General features: G+C 41.3%; 1 protein-coding gene across 8 annotated transcripts in view; it reads left to right on the forward strand.

The window, feature by feature from the left end:
- The window catches only part of Ppp2r2b (protein phosphatase 2 regulatory subunit Bbeta), a 425683-nt gene that overhangs the window by 166976 nt on the left and 234014 nt on the right, over window positions 1–24693 (forward strand). For 2 of the 8 annotated variants that reach the window (XM_074076717.1, XM_074076716.1), the window contains one exon: window positions 1593–1786. The exons of 4 other annotated variants lie outside the window; for them this stretch is intronic. In XM_074076717.1, coding sequence (XP_073932818.1) covers window positions 1593–1786 — 194 coding nt within the window. Of the gene's footprint in view, window positions 1–920; window positions 1180–1592; window positions 1787–24693 lie in introns of those variants that run through there. 2 more of the 8 variants (XM_020161087.2, XM_020161088.2) reach the window with 2 other exon arrangements.

Raw genomic sequence — 24693 nt, forward strand, 5'->3', positions numbered from 1 at the left:
GGGAAAATTCTTTTCAAAATTGGCTTTCTAGTGATTTGGGTTGCTTCACTAAATGATTTTGGTTGTTTCATAACAATAATGATCTCATTTTCTTCAAATGTGGAATTTGCAATTGGGGAAACATGTGCAGGGGAGGGAATTCTGTATTTTCCTTCTAGCAGAAGTAGTAGAGAGACAGATTTTTTTTTTTTTTTTTGCATTAATTGGAACCTTGAAACTCCCTCAGGGTAGCAATAGCTCTCTGTGGGCCCAGGGCTCCCTTATGCTTTCCTGTACCTTCCATGCTGACAGCAAATAGAAGACGTTCCTCCACAAGCAGAAGTGAACAGAGGAACTGTGGCTGTTTGTCCAAAACAAAGTTCAAAGAGCTGAGGAGAGTGGACTTCTTCAGGCCGAAAGATTTCTAACTCAGTCCTGTGATTCCCTCCACCTGTGTACACGCTGACGCTTTTCTGAACACTAGTTACCTACAGTCAGATGTTCTGACTGTTTGGATCACAAATGATTGCAGTGGCAATTTCTAGCACGGAGGGCTTAAGTTAGGCTGTGAGCTGCTCTTCCCGCTCTCCATTCTTCCAAGGCGTGGAGCTCCAGGCCTCACCCTTTAGCTTCTGCAAGGGACCACATGCATCCTGTTGGGGTGAGCAAAAGGGACCTCCACGTGTACTTCCAGCTTGTCCAAAGGAACCTACTTCTATTTGCTGTCCTGAAAGAAGTGCAAGTGTCCTGGGAAAGGCAGTGAGCTAAGGGGGTCTGACTGCTAGCTAGACATGGCCCTTTGCTGCGTGACACGTAAGCTAGGAGGTTGCAAGAGCGCGTCGATGTTTTTCGCATGAACCTGCAAGCCAAGCTCCTTGCTGCTCAGGTGCCGGTTCGCGGCTGCGTGCGCCCCACTGCAGCAGAGAGCAGCCGCAGCCTCCGCCTGGGCCACCACTGCTGCTGGGGAAGAGTCCTGGGGCTGCTGACGCTGTTGGGAGGAGCCTCGTCTTTAATGCACCAGCCGCCTCCAGCTCCAGCAGCAGGAGCAGCAGCCGCCGCAGCTGCGAGTGCGCGCGTGTGGGTGTGAGGGTGAGTGCGCTGGCGCCGGCCGCAGCGCCCTGCCCAGCTCCCCGCCGCCTCCCGTAGCCCCCGCCTGCCGGAGCCGCCCTCCCGTGGGACCAGCACCCTCCTCCCGGCCAGGCAAGCCTGGATCCTGCCCCTTCCATCTCGCCACTGCAGCTTGGGTCCGGAAAGGCACCATTTTGTCGCGCGGCTGCCAGCTCTCCCAGGGGGAGGAGGGATCTTTTTTTTTTTTTTTTTTGCTTTTTGGAGCGGCTGCCAACGAGGGGAACCTGTTGGGCATCTCCCCTGCCCCGCTTGTGAGCGCCTCCGGGGCGGGCGGGCGGGGACCAGACCCCTCGGGGCACAGCGCATCTTGGCACCAGGAGGCAGCGGAGGCAGGCGCAGCATCCTCGCTGGGAATTGGAGCTGAAGTGAGCGCACCGCGCGGGAGGAGCCGCTGCCGCCTCGGAGAACCCGAGTGGAGGAGGTGACAGCTCCATTGCCGGGTTTTTATTTTTTTTTTTCTCTCCGCCTCCCCGTCTCCTCCTCAGGCTCGGACCATGGTGCAGTCCCACTGGCTCCCCTGCCCCCCTCTCCTGTGAGACTGGCTGCGGGGAGGGATCATGGATACTTGTCTGCCGGCTTCTGGTTCCCACGCAAGTAAGCCTGCTGTCAATGGAGGAGGACATTGATACCCGCAAAATCAACAACAGTTTCCTGCGCGACCACAGCTATGCGACCGAAGGTAACGCCAGCCCGGCCGCATTCCGCTGCTGGGGCCGGGTGCAAGTTGCGGATCGCTGTGCTTCGCGGGCAGCTAGGCGCTCAGTGGCCGAGATTCCTCTGGCCCTGGGGCTGGGGCTGGGGCAGGGGCTCGGGCTCGGCTCACCGGGCAGCCGCCGGGGCTCCGCGCAGCCATCCGGGCTCCGCCAGGCGAGCCCGGCGTTCAGCAGCAGGTGGACCCGGCGCCCAGCGCCCAGGGAGTTAAAATGGCCCTTGGGGATTAGGCTTTTAGGGCGCGGCTCCCCGCCGGAAAGATGACCCTAGGAAGGCTGATGACCCCTGCCCCAAGGTGCTTTCAGGGGGATTTGGAGGAACGTAAGAAGGGAGGGGCCCAGAAGGACCTTGATTCATCCCTCCCTGAGAGCAGTGATGTGTCTCAGTGGCGGCAGAGAGGGCATGGTTTCATTTCCTGCCCATTCATCTCTTTGGCTGGCCGGGTTACCTGCTCAGACAATCAAAACCCCAAAAGACCCTTTGCAAAGGGCGAGGCCCTCTACCCCTTGGAAGTGCATTAGCAAGGAATGAAAAGGTGGCTGGGGAAATGGTGTTCCAGCACTGACTGAACGAGGCTAACACGTGGGGCGAGCAACGCGATCGGTGGGGCCTTTTAAAATCCCCATTATGAATTCTGCAGCAGTAGTTTCTGCTGAATCAACAGCCAGCAGAAAGCAAGAGGGTTCAGCAAGCTGAGCTTTGCCAAGAGGTGAAATTGTCGTCTTTCTCAACCAGCTTGTTCTGACATTTAGTGCTGTGCAGGCAGGCGGGGCAAGTCAGCAGGTGGATCGCATCCTGCCTTTTGTGTGTGAACAGAGTGGAGATATTTTATTTAAATGATAAAACTTTTGCATTCTTGCTTCATTTTCTACCTATAGGCCTTTATCCTTAGCCACTTACAGAAAGCTTTGCATTACCATATGGTAAATATGCATGTGAGAAAATGTGTGTGAAAGGGCTTTTGGAAAATGTGGCAAGGCATATTAATTTAAACTTATTCGTATTTTCTTGAATGCTACAATTTCTGTCATATTTAATCAAATCAAAAGACTACTGGAGAAATGTGAGGGGGGCAGTAAAAGTTCAAGTTCTGAAGCAAATAAAAAAAACCCGCACAATCTGAGGATAAAGGTAACATCTTCTAAAAACATTCTTGAAAGTTTTGGATAGGAAGAATGCCCAGTGGTATTGAGAATATATTCACCACTCATCCCTGTTAATGGAGAGCAGCAAATCCAAGGTGTCCATGTGTTAGACAGATTAAATAGAGTTGTAAGCTCTGGCTCCAGGAGTTTTAATATCTACAGTCCATCCCTCCCCCACAATGAGCACTGTACCTGCTGGTTCTTTTTATTTGCATGATGACAACGTGGTTATAAGATTTCTTCCTCAGTCTTTGTGCTTTGTCACTGAGTCAGTGAGTGACCAGGTAGCATATGACTAACTCTGTATGTAAGTATGATGTTCACCAAAGGAGTTGTCCTTGGGTCATTGGCTTTGGGACAATATTTCTGTCTGTGATCACAAAGAAAGAGGACTGCCTTCAGGTTTTCTTCTATATCACATTATGTAGGCAAAGGAAACTTACTGAGCTGAGAAGATGGCCAAATTGGGGCCAGGTGTGTAGAAGTGTCATTTGGAGAATGAAGAAAGCATAAAACATTTCATTCCTTATGGCTTCAGGTCCTTGGATACTACTTTTGTACCTATTTTATAGCATTTTTGTACATTCTGCTCCTGGATGAGTATTTTGGTTCATATAGTAAAAACTGAGGCATAAGTTTATAGCAAAGAGCTTTATAAAATTTTTTCTAATATGTAAACATCAACCTCTCAGATCTCTCTTTGATCTCAGTAAAGGGATGGGAAGGGGATGGTGATTTACACTTAAAGACTGTGCAAATACCAGAACTGGGCAGAGCAAGAAGTTCTCTCAGGATCTTGAACTGTTGGTTTCAGGGGACATTCATGCAGCTGTGCAGAGAGGAGCCCCACCTCTCCCAAGGAACATCTGAGAAAATACTAGGATACCTTGCAAGAGAGCACCAGACCTAAATATTGTATTGAAATTCTCTTCCCCAAAAGGTCTCTTCCCTGTTGTTAATTTGAACCTACTTTCTGCGGAATTAGCCTTTAGGTCCTTTTACAGACCTTCTATTTCTGTTTCCTTTAGTATTTCTCCTTTTCCTCCTACCTCCCCAGACATAGTAGACTGGATTTTTTTTTTTTCCTCCAAAATCTCCTTCACATTTATCTCTGAATTTTTCTTCCCTTTGCTCAGATCATTCCACACTGCAATATTCTATTTAAAGCTGAAAGGGTTTTGCTGTGTAGTTAGTGTGAAGGATCTAAGCTCAATTTGCATTGTAAGTGGTAGCTGCAGGCAGGTTCATCCAGCTAAGAGCAAGGCAAATGCTAGAGGACACTACCCAAGCTTCCTCTCTCTCTCTCTCTCTCTCTCTCTCTCTCTCTCTCTCTCTCTCTCTCTCTCTCAAGAATGCATGCTGTGCATTTGCTAAATACATTAAGGTATTTCCTATGACCATTTTTAATTCTGGCCATCAAAGGTATTGCCTTCCCCCACCTTTTCCAAGCACTGTGTTGAGCATTTTGTATATAGCGTTTCAATGTATCCAAACCCTGTTAAGCAGGGTACTAACTGATGTAACTGAGGCAAGAGGATGTTACTAATTTACCCAGGTCACCCATTCAATGAAAATCTAATCCTCCAACTCAAAACTGTCTGAAGCCCATGTGCTTTCACTAGGAAGTTTTGTGCTGTCTCTTTCCTTTAACTATCAGCTTCCAACAGAAAAATCATAGTGGTTTTATGTGTGTGTGTGTGTGTGTGTGTGTGTGTATAAAGTTGGGTTTCCATCTGGAGTAGAATTCTTTACAAAGATAATTTGAAGATGTGTGGATGGAGTTATATATGGGGTAGGGCGCTGGATGGAGTTGGAATAACCACAAACAGGAAGTATACATGACGGTTTGACTGACCTCTTCAGGTATGAAGCTCAGGGTTCTAAGCAAGGATTTATCTCTCAGATATCGCTGATCTATACGTGCATTTTTTCTCTGTATTTTTTGGTTTCTGTTAGGGCTGCTTAAAACCCTCTCTCTATTATAGTACTCTGTAGGTTTTCTAGAGTAATTGTCTACTTTTTAATGGAGATACAGAATAGTCTCATAAATGAAGTGTTCTAAAGTAACTACTCTGTTTCCTTGCCTGTAAAATGGGAGTAGCAATAGAACCTAAGCTATGGGAAAAATTATTTGATATAAACCACTCAGGAAATTGTGTAATACAAGCCAGGAGTGATGGAGCACATCTATAATCCCAGCTTCTCGGGAGGTAGTGGCAGGAGGATGAGAGTTTGAGGCTGGCTCAGGCAAAGTTAGTGAAGGACTGTCTCAAAATTAAATAAATAAATAAAACCAAAGGACTGGGGGCATGGCTTAAGTGGTAGAGTGCTAGTGCACGACTCTGGGTTCAATCCCTGGTTCTGAAAAACAACAAAACCCAAATTAGTGCTCAATAAACTATAGCTGCTGGCATTACTTCATGTTGGTGTTGGCATTACTTTAGCTGTATTTGCATAGTAAGCATGCTTTCTTTCCTTAGAGGGTATGTTGATTTGAGGGGAAGGAGTATTGGAGATAGTGGAGAGGTCACTAAAGCCCACCATGGTCTCTTGGCTCTTCCAGTAGCCATGCATCTTGTCATTTAGTAATTTTCTTAATGTATTTCTGGTTCTAGCTGACAGCAAATAAGTTCCATCTTCCATAAAAGCCCTTAAAAAAACTGTCCTGTGTGCAGATATTAAAGGAAGAGCAAGTTAACTATTTCATGTAGCTCCTTCCAATTAGTGATTGAGGGACAGAGATGTTACTTAGTGGTAGAATCCTTGCCTGTGTGCATAAAGCCCTGGGTTCAATTCCGAGCACTGCAGGTAAACCACTGCTTGATTCTGCCTTTAATTCCTTCTACAAATACAAATTGGCTTTTTGCAAAGTTAATATAGCATATCCTAATATGACATGGTCTTCATCCTTGGAGCTTTCTTTCAGTCTAGCAGGAAAGGTAAACATTAGACAAATAATTTTGCAAGTAAATATGAAGTTACCTGTTGTGAAGTGTGATATTCAGGAAAGGCACAGGGTGGTTCAAAATCATATGTACAAGGTGGAAAGGGGTACATCTTTAGATTGGGGAGTATTCAGGGACAGCTTCTCTCTGATGTAACTGTTTGAACTAAAGACTAATGGTGAGTTCTGAACTAACAAGAGCTGAAGGCATTTTAGGTAAAAGGGGAAATTGTTGCAAAGTCCCAGAAATTTAAAGTAATCTGACAGATTGAGGAATGGAAAGATGGCCATGGAGTATAAAGAGCCAGGAGAAGAGTGATGAAAATGAGACTGGAGTCTGCAGTTTAATTTGGCACTCACCAAAACCAAGAATGATTAATGATAGGGGAGAGGAATGGATAAATGGATAGAAATATGATAAAGCAGTTGTAATACTTTAATGGAAAAATCCTGGTGGGACTACAGATAGTCACTAATTTTTCAGGGGAAGGTGGTATGGGAGGTCTACCAGTTGAGCCACACCGCCCAACCCATTCTTGCTTTAGCTCTTTCTCAGACAGGGGCTTGAGTTTTTGCAGAGCTGGTCTATACTATGATCTGCTTACTTATGCCTTCCATGTAACAGTGATCACATGCATGCACAACCATGCCGAGTTTTTTTCGTTGTTATTGTTGAAATGGTGTTTTTCTAATGTTTTGCTCAGGCCTTGACCATTATCCTCCTGATCGCTGCCACCCCCAATAGTTGGGATTATAGGCATGAGCCACAGCTCACTATTTTTTTTTTTAAATCTACTTTGCTACCTGTTTGAAATTCTTCATAATAAAATATTGGGGGGTAAAAAAGTGACTGGAAAGGTATTTAGGGACCAAATCATGTTGAGCCTGATTAAGCATAAGGAATTTGGACTTTATCCAAAGATGGATCGAAAGTCATTAAAGGATTTCTATCAGGGGAAATATGACCAGGTCGTTTTTCAGAAGCTCAGTCTGACTGCTGTGTAGGGCGGGGTCAGAGGGTTGAGTATGAAGTGAATAGGAATGAAAGCTGGGAAATAATTAGGAGGCCACGGTTGTACCATAGGAAGGTAGCAGCAGTAGAGACTATAGAGGAAGATTGCGACAGACTTACTTGAGGTGATTGGCTGGGTGTAGATGGAGAAGATGATGTCCAGGACGACTCCCAGGATTTTGGCATGAGAATGAATGCATGGGGGCAGGGTTTGATGGGGAAATAGAAGACAGACTTTGGAAATTGATTAGCTTGAGGGGCCTGTGATATATCTGATTTCACATGAGACTCTCAAGTGGGCTGTCTGCTATCTGGGCCTGATCCTCAAAAGAAAGAGCAGGACACAATACGTAAATTTGGGATTAGACATCACCAGCATATTAAAGGTATTTAAACCACATGGCTAGATGAGATGCCTAGGAAAAGCACATTCCAGAGCAGAATTTGAATTAATGAGTAAGAAATTGATCTTGGCCTGGGATAAAGAAATTGTAGCAAGAACTACTTCACAGTGGAACAGGGGTCTGGTAACCATGATTAACCAAATACTGAAATTAATCAAGTAATATTTGTCCATTGCACAGCAGCGTGGTAAAATAAGAAGAGTCTAGTCTCTGATGAATTTAGCAGATCTCCAAACTTGAGATCTGAGTGGCCTGTGAAATGCTGCAGCTTCTTAAGACCACAAGTATCAAAGTGAGGAAGTAAAGGTCCCGGCCCCTCCCCCAGCCCACATAAACTCAAGGAAAAAGGAAGCTCTGACAAATACATCTGGGAAGATACGTGAAAATGGCTTCTAATATGAAGATGCTGGAAAGGCATTGGAAAAATAATTGTTGTATGATAGAGAGCTGCCTGTAGTTCCTTAAGTTGCTTTGGTATTTGTATGCAAATTCCATATCAGAATGGTATTTCCACTGCATATGGATGAGTCTCTGAGCTCTCAGAAAACAACTTGAAATGGAAGGTGGGAAGAAGCTGCCTTACACTATTGAAAATGACCTTTCTGGAGATGGGAAATGTTGTGCTACTCAACATAATAACCAGCGTGCACTGAAAGTCACTAGCAGGTATTTATTATTAGAATCTAGGTCCCTTGGGGCAATCCCAAGCTCTTTTATGAGGGCTGGTCAGAAACGTACCAATGAACTTGGGGTGAATAACATTAGGCCACTCCTGTCAAAATATTGGTAATGCTCAATGAAAAGAGCACAGCTGTAGACTGACATTCCTAGACTCTGGCATTTGCATTTAAGAAGAAATGAAAGGATCTATTTAGACACTTAGCTGAGGGAAGAAAATTGATGTATCATGAGTACTGTCTGTATTCTAGGCATTTCCCAGGTGTTTCTTGAATGTTTACTCATCCATTCTCCTTCAACAACTCTGAGAGAATGGTTGCATTAGCCCCATTTTTCAGAATAAGAAAATCCACAATACAGAGAATAAAAGCAATTTATATAACAAACATACTTGTACTGCAGACATATTTATTTGTAAATGGCATAAACTGATTGGAGCCTATGACAGCCTGGACTCTTTGGCCTCCTCTTGTAAGGATTTGGAGTGTGGGGACAATGCAGGTTGAGTTCCACCCTCCACAGACATTGCCTTGACGTCCACTCAGTGCTGCTGGGTTCACTCTACCTTCCTTTCCCCTCATAGTAGTGCACATCTCTGGCCTTCTCCATCTTCCCACCAACGGAGCTGAATTCCCTCCTAGTCTAGTTTCACACTGGACTTCTTAGCTGATGGACTCTTGTAGATTGGCCTAGTAAGCGATGAAGGAATGGGCTGAGGTATCGCTCAAGTGGTAGAGTACCTGCCTACCAAGCATAAGGCCCTGAATTCAAACTGAGTGCTGCCAAAAATAAAGAAGCAGCAAATACTTATAGAATTGACCAGTAAAACTGTGAGAACTAGCTGGAGTTTTCAAATCAGCCCTTCCAATGACCCTCACCCCCGATTCTAAGACATTAACAATAAAGTTTCTGGATTGAGCTGAGATAGTCCCACTGGTCACCTAGACACCCATTCTCAAGGGCTGATGGCAGCTCCACTGCTTGGACCACAGCAAAAGGAGTAGACAGAGGAAGCAATTTGATGGTAATGTACTTTCACACATAAATGTAGAGGTATTTGAGGCCTTCTTTTAACTAGAGCTGTTCTCTAGCCTGCTCTGACAAGAATATAGGTTTGCTTTCACCCAACTTGTCATCTTTACCACTACATTTCCTTCTTTTGCCTTTCCAGCAAAACTCTAGAATCTGGCTGAAAGTCAACTCTGACTAACTCTCCCATGGAAAGCACAGATTGTTTTCACAAGGCCACTAGGAGCTTTGTCATAAATAACCCAGGAACTCTGGAATGACTGTGCTCCAAGTTCACTAAGGAAAGAGTTAGGAGTCATAATGATAGGATACACATGTGTGAAATCCATGGAAAACCAATTTGTATCCATTGGTATCTTTGGAGAAAGGGCTATTATGGGCAATGCAAAGGGGAGGTCAGACTCTCAGTTCTATGCTTTAGAAGAAAAAGACTTGATTGCTAGCATCAAATGTAGTGAGATATGAAGGAGGATCTGTGGTAAGTTGCAAAGGATGTGTGAATTTAGGAGTCTATAGGAGGCAGGACTTAACCTGAGAAAGCTAGGGTCTGCTGGATAGTGTGTGCCTCATAGAGGGGGGTGATTGTATAAATGAGTAAACACTGCCTATTTTATTGGCAGTTTGTTTTATCTCTCACCTGATCTGTCTTAAAGGTCTTTTGATGTCAGAACCCCTATGTCTGCCTATGCTTTTTAATGGCCATGCAGTAATCCCTGGTATAACTGTACCCACAGTTTATTTAGTAGTTCTCCTGAGAATGGATAGAAAATTGTTTCCAGTGTTTATATTACATAAGATGCTGCAGTGATTATCCTTTTATCTATCTATCTATCTATCTATCTATCTATATACACACAACACACACATATATATATATATTTGTTCAAATGTTCTCCTTTCTGATTTTTATAACTTTTAAAGCTAAGGTGCTGGCTCCCATTTCTAAGTAGAATGGCAAGAAAAACCTCTCTGGCCCTCCACTTACTCTCTGTGTAACTTGGATCAGTCAGTTAACCTTGAGAACTTGAATTTACTAATGTAGAAAAAGGCAACTATCTAATATGTCTCCTTTTATTGCACAGTACTGGGTCTTCTAAAACCATTGTGGATTTCAGTGTCTATAAATGAAAAATGAAGGCTGGAGATGTAGAACACCTGCTATGCATGCACAGGGTACTGGATTTGCTCCCCAGCACCACAAGATAAATAAATAAATAAGAATGATCGCTGGAAGTTGGCGAGATCTTTCTGTGTGTCATGGACACAAGGACCAAAGCCTGTCCCTAAAGTATTTTCTCATTTAGTCCTCACAATTCTATAGTATAAAACTGTTCTTATCTCCATTTGAATGAAAAGTTTAAGCAGAATGAGATGATTACACAGTATAATGGAAGTCGTCTCCAGCTCTGTCTACCTCTAAACCCCATATTCTTGATCACTGCAGTAGAGCACCTCCGTTTAGTACGTGAACAGACCTGTTTAAAACCAAAGTTTTGATGTTGACACAGAGGAAAGTCTATTTTTCTAAATAAATACTCTTTTGAATGAAAGGGTCCAATTTTTATCAAGAATTTGAAAACAAACAAGGGAAAATGGAAAGCCAATGCAGTGATGTGAATTCCCTGGGTAGAATTTCCAGACCCGTCACTGTCATTAGTCACTTTTGGTCTCTGGGCTTCAGTTTCCTAGTCTACCATGATGAAGTTGATGGTGGAGGAGGAAAGGCGTGCTCTGTAGATTTTTTTCTGGCTCTAAGTGCCTCGGATGCTTTACGTCAGTACCTCTGCTCATTTGGGTCTCTTTGGTGTGTTCTGACTGTGCGTAGGAGTAGGACATGAGGAACACTGACATAGGCTCTAAAAGGCCCCAGAATTCCAGGTCCGGCTGTATACACTGAAGGGTCAGATCATCCTCCTGGCAAGAAGGCTCTGCTGCAGCCAAGAGGTGGAGCCAGAAAGGGAAACTTCTGTTTGCCAAAAGCTGCTGCAGATGGAGGAGCCAGTCTGTCTGGGCAGCCCATGACTTTGAGAGGAGCCATTTGGCAAAGTTGTTGGCAGGAGCTGCCTTGCAGCATGAATGCTGGAGACAGGCCTGGGCTGGAGTGAATCAGGGATGCAGCAAAGGTGGCTGGTGGAACAAATAACCATCTGGTGAGCAGGGTGCTGCTCATCTTGCTGCACTGACAGGGAAGAGCAAGTGCCAATCAGCAAGGCTAAAGTCTTGCTGACATGATCTGACAGGCACAACAGAATTTTTCCTCTGCTACTGAATACTCCATGGAGGGGCTGATAAATCCCCCGTGAACCTGGCTCTTGCAAAAATCCACTCTTACAGAGCAGGGAAGAAAACCCATCAATTCAAGATAAAAATTAATTGCCAAGTGCCGGGCACGATGTGCTGGGAAATCTGCTAAAGTTTAAGACTGAGAACAAGAGTTCTCAGACATCTTCCCATCTATTTGGGCAGATGACACTCTGTCTTTAACCACATAAGCCAGGCTGTGTGAGACTGTTCTGTGCTTATGTTATCATGAGGTGGTTCAGGGGATGAAGTCAAAACCTGCTTGGATCTTGGCCCACCTCTGGCAATGCCACCCTCTGTGACCTTAGACAGGTCATACCATCTTGCTGAGTGTTTTCTACAGTACAAAAAGTAGGGCAGGGGATGAGGCATCAAGTCACTGCTCATACATGAGAATTAGATAAATACAAAAGATGCCCTCTCTTACCCAGGCATTTGGAACCAATAGTTGACAATGAATTTGAAGAGTTAAGGCAAGTCATCATCAATAATGATATACTATTTTAAACAGCACTCACTAATTTTGTTCAAAGGTCTAATGAAGAATTGAGGCCTTTTCCTGGAGAATGGATCTGATGATTGTGGGTTATATTTTTCTTGCACAAACCACACCCAACACGACAGACCATGCCCAATTTTTATTTACTTGAGATGGAGTGAGAGCATAGACACCTGATAATCAACCTTACTAAAGATTTTTATGATTGCTCCCTAAATTTATTTCTACTACATTTAATTCAGTACTTCTTTGTTATCTTGTGAAAGCATTCAACTCACCTTTCATATGAAACGGTTGTTCTTGTTCTTTTCACACCAATTTTTTTTTCATCACAACCATGATACCTACTTAAAATAATAAATAAAACTAGCATCAAGGGATTTGGGAACAAACACAACTGGTTCTCAGTAAACATGCAACTCAACCACAAGAAGCACAAGTGTACTTATGTACCAGAGATTAACCTACTAATTAGCTTTATTTATTAAGCATGTGATTGGCTTATTTTACAGAGGGAATGGAAGGTACTTTTTCATCCAATGAGCTAATTACTTAGAGATCTTAGCTTCTACTATAATTATGATGAGAAGAAAGAGCAACCATTTCTGAAGTGCTCTCAATATAGGAGGAATTGGGCTAAGTGCTCTGCATGTACTCTGTGTGACATACTTTAGATTATGTGCATATAGTGCCACCATATATGCTATATGTATGATATCGATGTGTGTGTGTTCCTCATTACAGTCCTCAGAAGTGTGTGCAATTGAAGCTGAATTAGGGGAAACTTGTGGTCTTATTCACGATCTCTCAGTATAGAACCTGGTAGTAGCACTCACTCATTACAAATTTATTGAGGAAATGAAGAAAGGAAGGCACGATTTCTACTCTACTGATGATGAAACTGAGGCTTAGAGAAGTTGTGGCACCTGTCTAGTATCAATCAGCAGACCCAGAACTTGAATGCAGCTTTGTCTGACACGAATTTGTTTTAGGACAAACTTAGGTATAGTGCAATAATTTTTATAGTATAAGCTCTTGGACACTTTCTTTGGATTCCATAATGCCCCAAGGATAACCTAATTGGCTGAAAATTTGGTATTTTTCCATTTTTATAAGTATGTGAATCTTCTGTTTTTAGCAAACTACTCCTAAAAATGGACAGATTGCAGATATTTTAAGTTTTCTCTAGCCTACTCAACTCTTCCATTGTAGCATATATGGTATGATTGTGTTCTAATAAAACTTTTTTGAAAACTACGGTGCATGTCATAGTTTGCTGACCCTCATTCTAAGGTATTAGAAACCCAATAAAATTCAAGAGGTTGATTTTCCAAGTGAGTGACTGAAGTAAGTGCTAGAGGGAAGCTTACTGACCAGAAATAGTTTAGTAGGGAGAAGGGAACTTTGGATGTGACAGGTAGAGAGAGGTAGCAAAAGCTTTCCTTATTGGAGAATGGAGTCTTGTGTGATGTTAGGAGAAAAAAGTAAGTAAGGAAAATGGCATGTTGGTTGAGTAGGTGAGCTAGAGATTAGAGTTATAACATAGTGCTTGATAGCTCATTGGAATCCCCACACATTGCCATAGATCTTCTACGTACAGTCATTTAAAAATATTTATTATATATGAGGTCCTGTGCTAAACAGACACACACACACACACACACACACACACACACACACACACACACACACACAACTAGGCGTGGTGTAATCCCAGCACTTGAGATGCTGAGGCAGGAGGATTACAAATTCAAGGCCTAGGCTACATAGTGAGTTCAAGGCTAGCATGGACTACATAGACAGACCCTGTCTCAAAAACAAAATTAAGTTGAGTGCTGGTGGCTCACTCCTGTAATCTTAGCTACTCAGGAGGCAGAGATTAGGAGGACTGGTTCGAAGCCAGCCCCAGGCAAATAGTTTGTGAGATCCTATCTTGAAAAAACCTGTCACAAAAAAGGGCTGGCAGAGTGGTTCAAGCCTACCAAGTGTGAAGCCCTGAGTTCAAACCCCAGTGCTGCAAAAATAAATAAATAAAAATAAAAAGTAAAAATAAATAAAACAAAATCAGGTACACAATAAAAACTCAGGTATATATCCTACTGTCCTAGAGCTTAATTCTGTTGGTAAGACACACATTAAATAAACACAATGACTGTGAACATAAGCCTTAAATCTACATAGGAAAGCAAGTATGCTGTGATTGAACAAAGCATGTGCTTACTGGTGAATATTTGGATCATAGAGAAAAGCTTAAGAAAGAAAATTAAATTTACCTCTAGCTCCAAACATAATTAACGTGAATATGTTTCATCTATTTCTATCCGGGGGAGGGAGTGTATATGTGTGTGTTTGCTAGAATTATATGTAAAATGTTTATCATATCTAGGGTTTGTTTTTTATGGCCCCAAACGCAATACTCTTCCATAGTATCTCATAGCTGAGCCATGATTTTATCAGCCCCTGAATGCTGGCAGTTTAGATTGTTGCTATAATAATTGTATGATAATGATATGGCTTGAAATCTTGTCTTTGATTATTTTTTAAACGTTTCTAAAGGTACAATCACTGGATTAAATGATATGAACAAGTTTCTAGGTAATATTACCAAATTGCCCTCTACAATATTTGTACCAAGGAATACCTTCGCAATTGCTGTGGTCCTTCCCTGCCTTTGTTCTATCTGTATTCTTCCCAAACTTCACATCGTCACAGATTTTTAGGGTGTTTAAGTTCATCCCAGGAAGCTGTATGAAGTGAAGCTCACAACTAGTTTCATAAAGATATAACCATTGAGTTTTGATTTGATTCCTTTGGTCTTGTCCCTTCAGAGATCCAAGTGCCTTTCTGAGCAGAGAGGCGAGCTCAATTCTCTGCCTCTGCCATTAAGTCCATGGTTGAGTAGCTTGTTCCCTGGGATTCAGTTGCCCACCTATGTTAAATAAAATTACTTTCATGGTTCCGGGGCATCATTTGTAGATGAGTATATGGAACCTGGTGACCCAGAAATGTTAATTTTCTTCAAATTGGTAAGTAGGTAACTTCAAAGAATGGTTGACCCAGCATGACAACCAATGTGGTTGTTTAATGAGCTAACCTCTCATGGGGTACAATTTTGACATTTCTGAAAACTATGCTAAGTTTTTTTTTTTCTTTTTTTGGTTAATAGTATGTAGAGTTGAAGGCAGTTTGAACCCCAGAAAAGCCAAGAAAGCTAGACTCTACCTACCGTTGTGTTAAGACTTCCAAACATCTCTAGTTTTCTCCAAAATCTGACACCGTGGTTTCATGCAAATGAAAAGCACAACTCTTACAAATTACCATAAGGATTATTCGTTTAGTTAGTGATTCTGTGTCCATTTTCAACATATATTGATTGCCTACATTTTGACAATCTTTGGGGATAACAGTTGGGAATCAATTTGAAGTCCTAGTTTATTTAGTTTCAATATTTGGGACATTTTCCCCCTCTAATGTGTCCTGAGGACTTGAAGTAAGAATATTAGGTTTTTTGGAAACTTTAATTTAAAATTTTATAAAAATATTAAAAATGATGCAGTGTGTGACTTACATGCTCAGTTCATAAAATTTAAAGGATGAATGGCTAGACAGCTAAGTGGATAAATATTTTTGGTGGTTAGTAGGTGACCTTGTTACCTCCTTGTAGGATTATGAGTATTAAAGCATCTTCTAGAAACACTGAGTTTCAGTGCAGATCTGCGGGCACAAAATTAAAATCAACCTTTTATTCCTTCCTCTTCTTTCTTGGAGGCAAGGTAGAATGGTGTGAGGGTTTTGATTTAGGGTAGCACAGAGCCGTGGGACATACTTCTTGGAATTCATCAAAGGTGCTATTTTAAAAAGAGGAGGTTGGGGGTGACCTGCCTTAGAGCTGTGACCTCACAGAAGTGATAGGACAGTACAGTGCTTCCCAGCTGACAGTTGGCTAATTTCTAATCCCTTCTCCTGTCCCCTTGCTGAGGTCCTGACAGGACCTAAACTCGGTGGGGAAAATGCAAAAGCAGTCTGATTATCATATCAGGTGTCTGCTGCCAGCACACTTACTCAGTCCTTAAGCTTCCTCAGCACAATCTGAGATGGAAATTTTCTGATCAGATTTTTTCCTATAAGTCTTAGAAACTTGGACTTGAGCCTGCTATGCAAGCCAGGTCTTTTCTTTTTCCAGTTACTTGACAAGTAGGTCTCCTTAGAGTCACTCATGTGGATGGCTTTGATGTGGATATTGGCACATGCTGAAAAGGCAAAAAGAGATGTATTTTCTTAGTTTTGTTTCCTCTTAAAGAAGATTAGTCTGTTTACAGTTTTGTCCTGTGCTTGTGAACCTTAATGTTTCCTGCTTGCCTCCTCTTCTGAGTGTCTCCTCAAGGACCTTCAAGCCACCAAGGCTGGTTTGTGCTTGGGCCCTGCTTCTCTGTTCCCACTATTCTGCTGTTTCTCCTTCCCTGGCACCTACCGGCTCTGTCTCCAGTGCATAGTTTTTCATGAAGTGATTTTCCTGATTTCCTCAAGTTTTTTAATTGCCACAATTCTATGAGGTATAAGTATAATCCCCATTTCACAAATGTGGAAACTGAGATCGAAGTTCACACTGCCAGTGTCTTATAAGACAGATACTCCTAGAAGGCAGTGACAACATCTTTCTCTAGTTTACCCTAGAAAGGCAGTCAGGTGCTTAGTAAATGGTTTTTGAATTGGATTTTAATTTGAAAGTAGATAACTTCTCTGTAGTTAGGACAGTAGCCTGTTATATATTATTTGCTTGGGAATTTAAATTTATGTATCCCTATGAATATGTTGAAGCCAAAAAAATAAAAAATTCAAAAGACGTAAGGGGGATGTCAAAAGTTGCATATGATTTTTGAAATCACTTGGAATCTCTACTGGCTAGTTAAGAGCATAACTTATTATTTATTCTTTATCCATTTATTTATTTATGTGTTTATTCTTTCACTGTGTTCTTTAACCATTCAGCAAGTATTTATTGAGTAACTGAAACCTCATTCATGTTGCATGAGTTGGTATATGAAGATATTAGTAAAAAATAGAAAAAACGTTATTAATATTGGTTATGAGGGGGAGGAAAGATATAAGCAATAAAAGACTGTATTTTAAGGAAAATTAAAGGTATCTATATCCACGATTGAAAGTATTATATAGTGTGGTTTCTCTTATATAAACTGTAGTGTGTGTAGATGAATAATTCAATAAAAGGGTGGCTACCAAAATATTACTGATGGTTTTCTCAGGCTGGTGAAATTTTAAGTAATTTCTACTATTTGTCTTTATATTTCCTATAATGTATGACAGTTATGAATAAGTATATTCATTGTTTACATAATAAAAACAATAAATCTGTCATTGCATTGAAAAACAATTCATGGGGTGTCTACTAGGTGCACAGGACTTGCCCCTGGATATCAATGTAGTAAATATTCACTTGAGTTCTTTCTTTTACTTTGAAGACACATTAATAATTCTTCGAATGAAAAGTAGTTTGAACTCTGGGAGATTAGTGATTAGTGGACGTTAGGGATTGTAAAATTCTGTGGCAAGACTCATTTTCAAGGTCTCTCACCTGAAGGTCTGGGTAAAAGGGTTTGGCAATGAGCTGGGCCTCAAGCTCACCCCCCTTGGGTCCTTGTCTCTTGGCTAAAACCTGAAAGGTAAGATGAGCTCTCTGACCTCAGCCAGTCTCCTCACAAGGGGGCTGGGAATGGTCTGGACGAGTCAGTGAAAATCAATTGCAATAACAGAAACCCATCGAAGACAAAAATGTCCTAGAACCAAGGGTCAGAGCCAGGCCCTCTGCACATGAAAGATCTCACAGTCTGTGTTTATTGATACAGAAGGTGGTTTTGATTACCCTGAAGGAATTTCTGGCATGTTTTGCCAAAGTCAGTCTTAAAATGTTTAATCAGTGACTGCGCCGACAACCCCATCTACTGCAGAGGCCTGCACGTGGGGCATCCGGTCAGGAGTAGTGTACTGCAGTGTGGCTGTTCAAGGGAGAGCCTGGAGAAACATGGACCGGAAAACACCGTGATCCGCTCACCAGATGATCTTGGCTTTAGAAAGTATGGTATGTTTTATATCTGAGAAACCTTGGGATCCTTCCCTGATTTCATGATGCAAGCAACTTCCATGTGCTCTGTTTTCAAGGTACTGAAAAATAACCTTGGTAAGATGACCTAGAGCCAGAGTGATTCATCAAGCAGTTTTCTCTAACCCCACAACTAGTGTCTTGAAAGAATGAGTAAGTTTTTCCAACTATAGGCCCAATGAAACTTATACTTAGAATAACATGATATTTGCTTTGGTTTTATCTCTTTTGCTGACCTACAAAATATTTTAAGTAAAGAACCAGAATAGGAAAAGCAGAATGATGATGTCACATCACAAAGCCATTTTAATCTCTCAGATAACTTGGGGGAAACCATAGTCCAAGGTAAATGTACAGTCACTGAAAAAATTGTTTCCTTGATTTTTATGTCTTTGCCCTTGAATATCTTGGTTGATGTCCTTCAATAAGGCATACAATCAATTAATAATATTAAGTATTCTCTTTTCTCCACCTCTCCAAGGTGAATTTCCCATGGTATTTCCTTTTTCTCCCTACATAAAACTGTCTTTCTCACTGCCTCCTTTCACTGCTGTTCTCATCTATACACAGGACAAACCCTGCTCTCCAAGGTAGACCAGCAAGAGAGAATAACTTGAAATTTGAATAGGAACCCAAAGGCATCTTTGAAAAAATGTTGAGTTGCTGAAAGTGTCTATGCCCTGTTTGTTGATATCATAGTCTGGTGATTCTCTTTGTTGCTTTTACAGAAAGGTGCTCTGGCTATTTCATATTGATTTGCCAAGTTTACGGGAAGTGAGTCCATTGGAAAATGAATTCCTTTTAACCTTCAAAACAACTTGGCAAGTAGTTATACAAATGTTTTGGTACTGCTGATAATTTTCAACTTTAAATAATCCTTCTACCTCTTGCCTTTTAAATTAGTCTCTTGGTAAACCAACTTGACTAAACAGGTTGATATAAGTTGGCTAAATTTGGGGCAAATGAGACAGTGATGCCATCTTTCATTTTAGATTTCTGCAAAGTATTTTCATGCTCTATTTACTATACTCAACAAATATGAAGACTAAGTTTTATTATCCTCACCCCTTCTCAAACATACTTTTTTCCCTCCCTCTGTCTTCCCTCACCCTGTTTTTCCCAGTGACTACTGCTGTACTCTCTGCTTCTATGAAGTCAGCTTTTCTTAGCTCTCACATATGGGTAAAACCATGAAGTATTTGTCTTTCTGTGCATGGCCTTCACCCTTCTGATTGTTGGGCTTGGATATGAGATGTATATCATTTCTAAGTTCATTCATTCTTTGTTCCTCTTGCCAACTCTAACAGTCTCTGGGCTCACATTCCTAGCCAAAGAGCTTAACTTTGGTGATTCTGAAGATATGAAGAAGCTGGTGGACTTAGTTCTATTTCATGGCTGCATATTGCACCCAAATATCTAAATTACAAAATCTGTTCTTTGGGACAAAGTAAGAAAATAGATAAGGAAAACAATGGATTGATGATCACCACCATTCTTACCCCACAAACTTAATTAAGGGCAAGGAAGCTACATTTACTGACTGTTTTTTACTCACTATTCATATCTTTATACACTTCTTTAAGTATGTCTTCCATTTGCTTCTTTGAGCAGTGAAGTATTCATAAGAAAATGGATTTACGACTTAAGTCCTCAACTGTAGTTGCCTATATGTTAATTTGGGATAATAACAGTAACTTCCTTATGTGGTTGTTGTGAGGATTAAGTGAGACAACAGTTGTACCATGACTAGTTTGATCCCTGATATGGATTAAATATTCAGTGAATAGTTGCTTGATTGATTTTAGTGTTTCTAGAAGACTTATATGATCACAAGTATTATTTGCACTGGACCGTACATGCTTTCTACCCTCTCAATCCCTAGGGTCCAGTGTTATGCTAAAAATGTATTTAAGAATGCAGGCTCTGAAGATGACTAGGTTTGATTCCTGGCTCCACTGCTAATTTGTTTTATGTCCTTAGGCCAATCGCTTAACCTCTCTACACCCAGGTGCCTCATCTATAAGGCGAGGATAACAATGCTTATTCTCATAAGGTCATTGTTAGCCTTAAATATGACAGTACATGTCATGTGTTCAGAACAGTCCATGTACATAGATGTTGTAGTTGCTAAATCATGTATTTTCATTAATATTAATACAATTATCTGTAAGTCTTAAAATATAATATTATTATTGAAAGTTGTTTTTACTACAAAACAGAATATAAATAAGTTAATTTACCACGCTTAATTTTTGATCCAGTATCAGTTCTGGCCTGTGATGATTTGATCCCTTTTAAAAAAATCAATATAATCTCTTGGTTTGGAATTTTGTGAGACTTTCAGGTAACTGCTGTCCTTTCTGAGTATGAAATAAAACACTGAGGAAAATAAAATCCATTATCTACTCTATGTATCATCAATAGGATGGTTTTTAAAGGTACTAGCTTTAAGCTATTAAAAATTTATGATAATAGATTAAGTATAAACCTTTCTATATTAGTGCTATATTGAAGCTTGCCATTAAAGACTAATTTTGTTTTGTTTTGAATCTTGGCATCTTTGTTTTCAGTATTTCTCGTTTTTCTACTTTCCTATTCATGAATACCATTGAACACTTCCAGAGAAAGGGAGCCTGGGTTCAAACCCACTGAAACTGTTTCTAACCAGTGAGATGGATGGCTCCTGCTCCTGCTTCTGAAGAGCTCCAGTTGCAAAGTTGCTCTGCATCAGAGTAGTCTGTTTAGCTTTCATCAACTGCTCCTGTCCTTGCACTGGAAAGCTTTACCCAAAATGCTTAGCATCCTGTTTACGTGGCTCCCTGTAGCTACATGAAGAATGCTTTCTTCACCCCTGCAGCCTCCACAGAACCCTTAAAGGGGCACAGCAGTTGTTTTCAAACTTAAAGGTATCTTGGAGTTGCCTGAAGTGCCTGTTAAATACAAATTGCTAGGCTCCGCCCCTAGTGATTCTGATGCAGAACATCTGGGAAGAGGCTTGAGTGTTTCTTTTCATAGTTCCCAAGTAATGCTGCTGCAGCTGTGATGCATAACAACACTTGAAGCCACTGCTCTAGACTCCCAGTCAGAAAGCAGTCCATTTCTGGTTGAGGGGGTTGAGGCTCAGAGAGGTTTTGTAGAATTGATTGTGTCACTTGTCATCTTTGACCGATCAGGAGCAACCTCAACCAGGAGACTGGGGAATATGTCAGTACACCTGTATGTAGCCAAAAGTTGAAGTGTCCCTGCCTCCTAGAGTCTGGATCTGTTTGTCACAGGAGCCAAGGGAGAACCCAAGACAGACTAGTGGCCCAATAATGAAGCATGAATTGCCTAGATGAAAGCATCCATGGAAATAAAGGTATTAGTATTATCGTTTATAACTACTGTTCTTGGTAAGATAGCAATGAGGAAGTATTGAATCATTCCAGTTCCTTAAAATTTACTTCATGAGATCCATGAAACTTAATTCAAATTTTGAAAGAGTTACTGTACATATGAGACATAGTTTGACTTAGGGTTTTAAGAGTTAAGAACACATTTTAACCAAAATGTACATGGGGATGATACATTATGACTGACAGGCAAGAGAGGGCTGGCTAGACAAGAGTGGGGCCTGAGAGGTATGTTGAACAGGCTAGTGAACAAGACAGATAATATTAAATGTCTGAACAAAGAAAAAGGACTTGGGGTCAGGAGGTAAAGGAAGCGAGTATGAGCATATTTGTACAATGATGGAGAATGGAGAATTTGATAGATGCATAATTTTGAATGAGAAAGTAGATTTAGAAATCACTGTGTAAGAGAAACAATATCTATGCCCCCAAATTAAATAGTTGGTAGTCCTCTCCTTAAAGCCAGGGCCGTTCTACTTGTTTGGATGAGATGACTTAAAGACTTCTGCTAGTCTTGTTTGTTCATTTCTTGAAACTGTTTATGATGAGGCTAGTTAGCTTGAGAGCCTCTACATTTGGCTGTAGGTTTGAGTCCTGAAAAATTAAATTTAGGGCGAAAGAATCGTGATTTGACTTAAGAGAAGATCCCTTGGGGTGGAGTTTGTAACAGAGGTTTGTTTGGGCTCTGAGGCAGATTATTTAATAGCTGTATGTGGGTGAAGTCATATATGGCTTCTCTGATTTCTCAAAATGGTCTCTAGTGAGAGATAGTGCTTTACTATGTGGCAGCAGATGGGTATGATAAGAGTTTGGCATCCATCTTTAGTTTATTAACTGAGCAGATATGTAAATAATAGCAGTTACTATTTATTGGTCACTCATTATGCATAATATAGTGTTCTAAGCATTTTGCACACATTTATTACCTATTACTTAAGGTTGTATTTTACAAATGGGAAAACTGAAGCTTAGAAAGGTTAAGAAACTTGCTCAAAGTTGCTTAAACAGGACAGGATTTGAACACTTGTGTTTGAGTTTAGAGGCTACATTTTCTGCCAGTGCTGAACCATTCATTCACTGTCTCACACAGCAGAGTTAAAGATGAGCAGGGTAACTGATTTGAAAGGCCTTTTAAGCTGTGTGGAACTCTATATTGCCCTTGGGCATGTTCAGCTGAGGTATGAGTCATGGGTTGGGTAGCTAGTGCAGAATAAAAAGCAAAAATGGTTGTAGCCATCACTTTTCTTCTTAGAAACTCCTCTGCTTTGGTGGCCTTAGCATGTTAGTAGCCAAAAATGGCATTCTCTAGGGGACCTTTTTTGAAGCAGCAGAATATTAAATGAGATGGGTCATGGATTCGCTCCCATATGGCAATTGTGATTTTAAAAAGTGTTCAAACATTTCTGAAATTAGTAATTACTCTGGGCCCCTCTGTACGACTCAGCACAAAATGAAATGGAGGCTTGGAAATTATTCAGATCTTTTTAAGAATCTTGGCTCCTAATGTGGATAATCCAAAGTCCCCATGTATGTGTGTGTTCTTTGCTCTGCCAGTACGTTTTCTTCCTGTTACTTGTATATTTCTGATAATCCCCGATATGTGCCCTGCATTTATCTGGACTTTTACTCAGCCATCGTTTTGTGAATTTAGGAGTCTGTAGCAGTATTACAGGAGCAGGCCTGTGTGGTTAGCGAAAGCATTAGCAGCCTCTGGGAGTTACTGAGAACCTTTCAAGAGATTACACAATCTTTTGGCACAAAGAGCGTGTCTCCACTACAAAGGAAATGGCTGATTCTACAACAGACAGGACAACAATGAACCAAAATAATGAAGTCTTCTGCATCGTAGTTCAATTCCAGAGGCTAATTGTTAGTTTGTTTAAGTCACGCTTGAGGCCAGATAAGAGGCTTTTTTCCTTTGGAAGCTTGACTGTAATTCAAATATACAAGTGAAATGCAAATAGTTTCACATATTAATGGTCACTAATGACCTGTAATCAAGCTATGATTTGTTAGGTTAAAAACAAAGGCATAATCAGTTTTTGCTGAGGAGTGTAAACTGAAGAATGTATCAATCTGCTGATTGTCCCTCTTCATTGGAGATAGTAGACTGGAGAAGGAGGCCTGAACCATGGCATTGTGTGACAGCTGTGGGCAGCTCTTGAGATTCTCCTTGCTTCCTGGTCCCTGGTAAGCCTCAAGCTTAGTCAAAGGTTATGGAAAGGACACTGTTCATGGAGCACTTTCTAAACTGTGTGGCTTTTTCTCTTACTAAGCAACTCCAACTTTAATTTTCTCTTTCAATATCACTCTGTTCTCACAATTCAACTCACTAGTTTTCTTGAAGCATCACAGTTCATTCAGTTAATATTAACATATAATAATTGCAGGTGAGTGAAACTGCAAATACTGTCCTAGGTCTTAATGTTTACAGTGAATATCCAAAAAGTGAGTCTGTTAACAGTGCTGGTGCAGTCTGATCAGAAGACTTCCAAATTCTTTGTGACCCACCAGGAAGAATCCATGGTGGGACATGTGAGTGTAAAGGGAGTTTATTAAATGTTAGGGAAGGGAGATACACGGTGGGGCACTCACACAGGTGAGTCTCCTGGCAGAGGAAGTGTGCTGGGTGAGGATAGGTAAGACACCTAAAAAACTAGCTAGCATTTGTTGCCCTTAACGCAGAGAAACTAAAGCAGATACCTTAAAAGCAACTGAGGCCAATAGGAAAAGGGGAACAGGTACTAGAGAAAAGGTTAGATCAAGAAGAATTAACCTAGAAGGTAACACCCACGCACAGGAAATCAATGTGAGTCAATGCCCTGTATAGCTATCCTTATCTCAACCAGCAAAAACCCTTGTTCCTTCCTATTATTGCTTATACTCTCTCTACAACAAAATTAGAAATAAGGGCAAAATAGTTTCTTCTGGGTATTGAGGGGGTGGCGGGGAGAGGGAGGGGGCGGAGTGGGTGGTAAGGGAGGGGGTGGGGGCAGGGGGGAGAAATGACCCAAGCCTTGTATGCACATATGAATAATAAAGAAAAAAAAAAAAGAGGAAGTGTGCTTTTCTTTCTCAGGTACCTTTAAAATTTATGCTGATCTAGGGGAAGGGAGGAGCCAGGTGATTCCCATCCAATAATCAATGAGTGGGGAGGGGCATGGGTGTTCCCGGCCAGGTGCGGGGGTGGTCTGGGCCATCCCTGGGTAACCTACATAGGAGTCCTGAACTTTCTCTACTTCTAGCCTGCCTCAAGTCCTCACCCATTCTTTGCAAAATTTATATCATTCCCTCTGGTCTCTTTAAGATTTTGTGTGCCACCAACTACTCCTTGTATTAAACCTAATGAAATA

Source organism: Castor canadensis, chromosome 6, assembly GCF_047511655.1.
Source record: "Castor canadensis chromosome 6, mCasCan1.hap1v2, whole genome shotgun sequence".
Lineage (NCBI taxonomy): Eukaryota > Metazoa > Chordata > Mammalia > Rodentia > Castoridae > Castor > Castor canadensis.